At 54.3% G+C, this 2,751-nt stretch overlaps 1 protein-coding gene across 1 annotated transcript; it reads right to left on the bottom strand.

The window, feature by feature from the left end:
- Positions 1–571: 571 nt before the first annotated feature.
- Positions 572–2,502, bottom strand: LOC101778078 (probable GABA transporter 2). The gene is made up of 4 exons (XM_004977847.2): positions 2,325–2,502; positions 1,980–2,210; positions 1,195–1,850; positions 572–1,095 (listed from the first exon to the last, which is right to left on the bottom strand). Exons 1-4 carry the CDS (start codon positions 2,410–2,412, stop codon positions 712–714), a joined length of 1,359 nt encoding a protein of 452 aa, XP_004977904.1. The 5' UTR covers positions 2,413–2,502; the 3' UTR covers positions 572–711.
- Positions 2,503–2,751: the final 249 nt, after the last annotated feature.

Here is a 2,751-nt window from a genome sequence, read left to right as displayed (position 1 = left end):
GGACAAACTTTGGCTTGGCATGGTAACAACACAAACCAAACTGGCCACTGAACAGCCACTATGTCAGGCAGTGGAACCTTTTTTGAAATACGATGTCCAATTTCAAGCAGCCCCTCACACGCTGCTTGGCTGTTCAGTGGCCAGTGAGCAACGATCGTGAGCTGGGCCACACGTGACACCCATTTTTTGACAAGTCCAAGAATCGTGAGCGGGCTACATGCAGCCCATCAAGCACAAAGTAAACCTACATAGCCCATCCCCACACTAGTCTTTAATACGGCCCAATCTATAATATCCTCCAATGCAGGCAAGAACAATTGAGGCAATTTTAGTTGTATCTACCAACTTTAGTGTACCACTTGTTAATTTCTACCCCAATAAGATGAATAGTACCGTCTAAGATTCAAAATTATATCTCCGTTTCAAATTGTAAGTTATTTTAGCTTTTCTATATAAGTTATGTTTAAATATATAGTAAAATCTATGTACGTAGAAGGGTGATAGAGGCTGCACACAACTTTGGAATAAAATGTACAAAGTGAATATGAATATATCGACAAGTACACAAAAATAAAGTTATACGATCATTTGCAAGGTTTCCTCCAGTCATACATATCACCAATACAACCACATGGAGATATAGCAAACTAAAAACTTGACTCTAGTATCTGTTTTCCTTTGCTGAATTGCCCTCCATATAGCCGGTGCAGGCTACGAGCGCCCGTTGCTGAACAGCTTGAACTTGTCGGCGTTGAGCACGAGCTTCCTCACCGAGGCTACCGCGCCGATGACCCCGAGGCCGACGAAGGCGACCATGATGGCCACGTTCGCGACGTACGCCGGAGACCGCCGGCGCGGCGCGAGCGCCATGTTGTACATGACGACGGGGATGACGACGTCGAGCGGGATGTACCCCACCGAGCCCACGACGCCCTGGATCTCGCCGAAGAACGGCAGCATCGCCGCCACGAACGCCAGCGCCGCCACGTACGCCGCCCGCAGCGCCACCCGCGGCGCCAGCAGCAGCCTCCGTCCCTTGGACTTGTTGGAGAAGAGGTTCTTCTCCATCATCTCGTACGTCACCTGCAAGTACACCTGCATGCATTTTTTGCAAGCAAGATCTTCAGTCGATCAGCTCCGATGACATCCATGTTTGTTAATTTTCTAGGATTTGAAGGCTACTAGCTATCTGACCAGGGCGATGGCGATGAGCTGGAGGAGGATGAGGACGACGGCGAGGCCGAGCATCCACGGCGGGGCGAGGGAGGAGCCCGTGTCCGCCGGCAAGAGGCTCTGCATCACGTTGGATCGCACCTGGTTGCCGAACGCCCAGTAGCCGGCGACGGCCGGGGAGTAGAAGGCGAGCACGAACACCGAATAGGACAGCACCAGCGCCCTGGTCATCTTCCCTCCCGCCGGCGGCGCCAGCGTGGCCTGGATCTCCGGCAGGATGCTGTTTCCGAAGACGGAGGTGAGGATGGAGACGGAGAGGAACGCGGTGAACGTCTTCTCCGACCTGGACGTGCTCAGCGAGTAGTCCTTCGCCGGAGCATCCCTCGACAAGCCTGCGCAGATGCAGGCGGCCGATACAAGCATGGTGTAGCCGATGCTGATGACCATCGAGCCGACGTTGATGTGCCGCAGCGAGTGCAGCGACGGCAGCTGCGAGAGGACGGCCAGGACCACGGCCACCATGATCACGAAATGGTAAAGCTTCAGGGAGCCGTTCGGTGCGTGCCTCGAGTATGTTAATTCGAGGCAGTCGGCGGCAAGCAGGATGCTACCAATGCTAATCCCGACGTTGATCGCCACCTGCACGGTCACCACCAAGCAGGTCGCCCATCTAGATCCTGGAAACTAAACCACACAAGTTAATTGCTGGCACTATCAGTCAGCAACAGCATGATCGAGACTATGTGATTATTGGTGATGGGCGACGCATTTACGGAGCTACTATATATGAGTCTATGACGACTAACCGAGGACGTCGGCGGCGAGGTCGCGGAAGCGGGCGTGGCGGCGGCCGGTGGCCTCGCAGCGATCGAGCACCCGTGACACGAGGAAGTAGGCGTAGAAGGTGACGGCGGCGACGGCGGTGAGCGCGGCGAGGCCCATTGCCCAGCCGAGCCCCCGGAGCGCGTACGGCAGCGACAGCGACGCCGGGCCCAGGGTCGCCGTCGTCATGTGGAACCCGGCCTGCCACCACGTCCCTGCACACAGATACACCGTCGTCGCGTCGCGATCAAATACCCTGATGATACGCAAAAGCAATGCACCAGGAGAGACACCGATGATATGCATGCATTCTTTCTTGCGTTAGTTACCTTTGGGTTCGATTGCGGTGGCGGCGCCGGCGCCGACGGTTTGCTTGCCATCATCGGCCGCGGCGGCTTCGACGTCGGAAGATGGCATGGTGGTGTGCCCTCCTGTAGTGGGCGAGGGCGGGCTGGGGTGAAATAGAGATGGCAAAGCTTTTCAACTTCTTGCTAGTACTGTTTCCCGGAGAGAGAATGGTTAGCTTGGAGATTGAACGCTTGCCGTCGTCTTTATATAGACGAAATGCAGCGGCTCGTGAGTTTCATGATGTAAATAACACGAGCTATATAGCTAGACAGAAATTCTAGCATGGAAAATAAGATGACACCAAAGTGAGAGCTGAGACAAGGACACCGCATTAGGGATGGAAACGCGTTGTGGAAGTGCAAAGTGCGAGAAAGACACACAGATATTTCGTTGGTATTTTGATTTGCA

Source organism: Setaria italica, chromosome VII, assembly GCF_000263155.2.
Source record: "Setaria italica strain Yugu1 chromosome VII, Setaria_italica_v2.0, whole genome shotgun sequence".
NCBI classification, from domain to species: Eukaryota; Viridiplantae; Streptophyta; class Magnoliopsida; order Poales; family Poaceae; genus Setaria; species Setaria italica.
The sequence above is the reverse complement of the archived record's forward strand: the minus strand, read 5'-3'. Positions and strand labels throughout refer to the sequence as shown.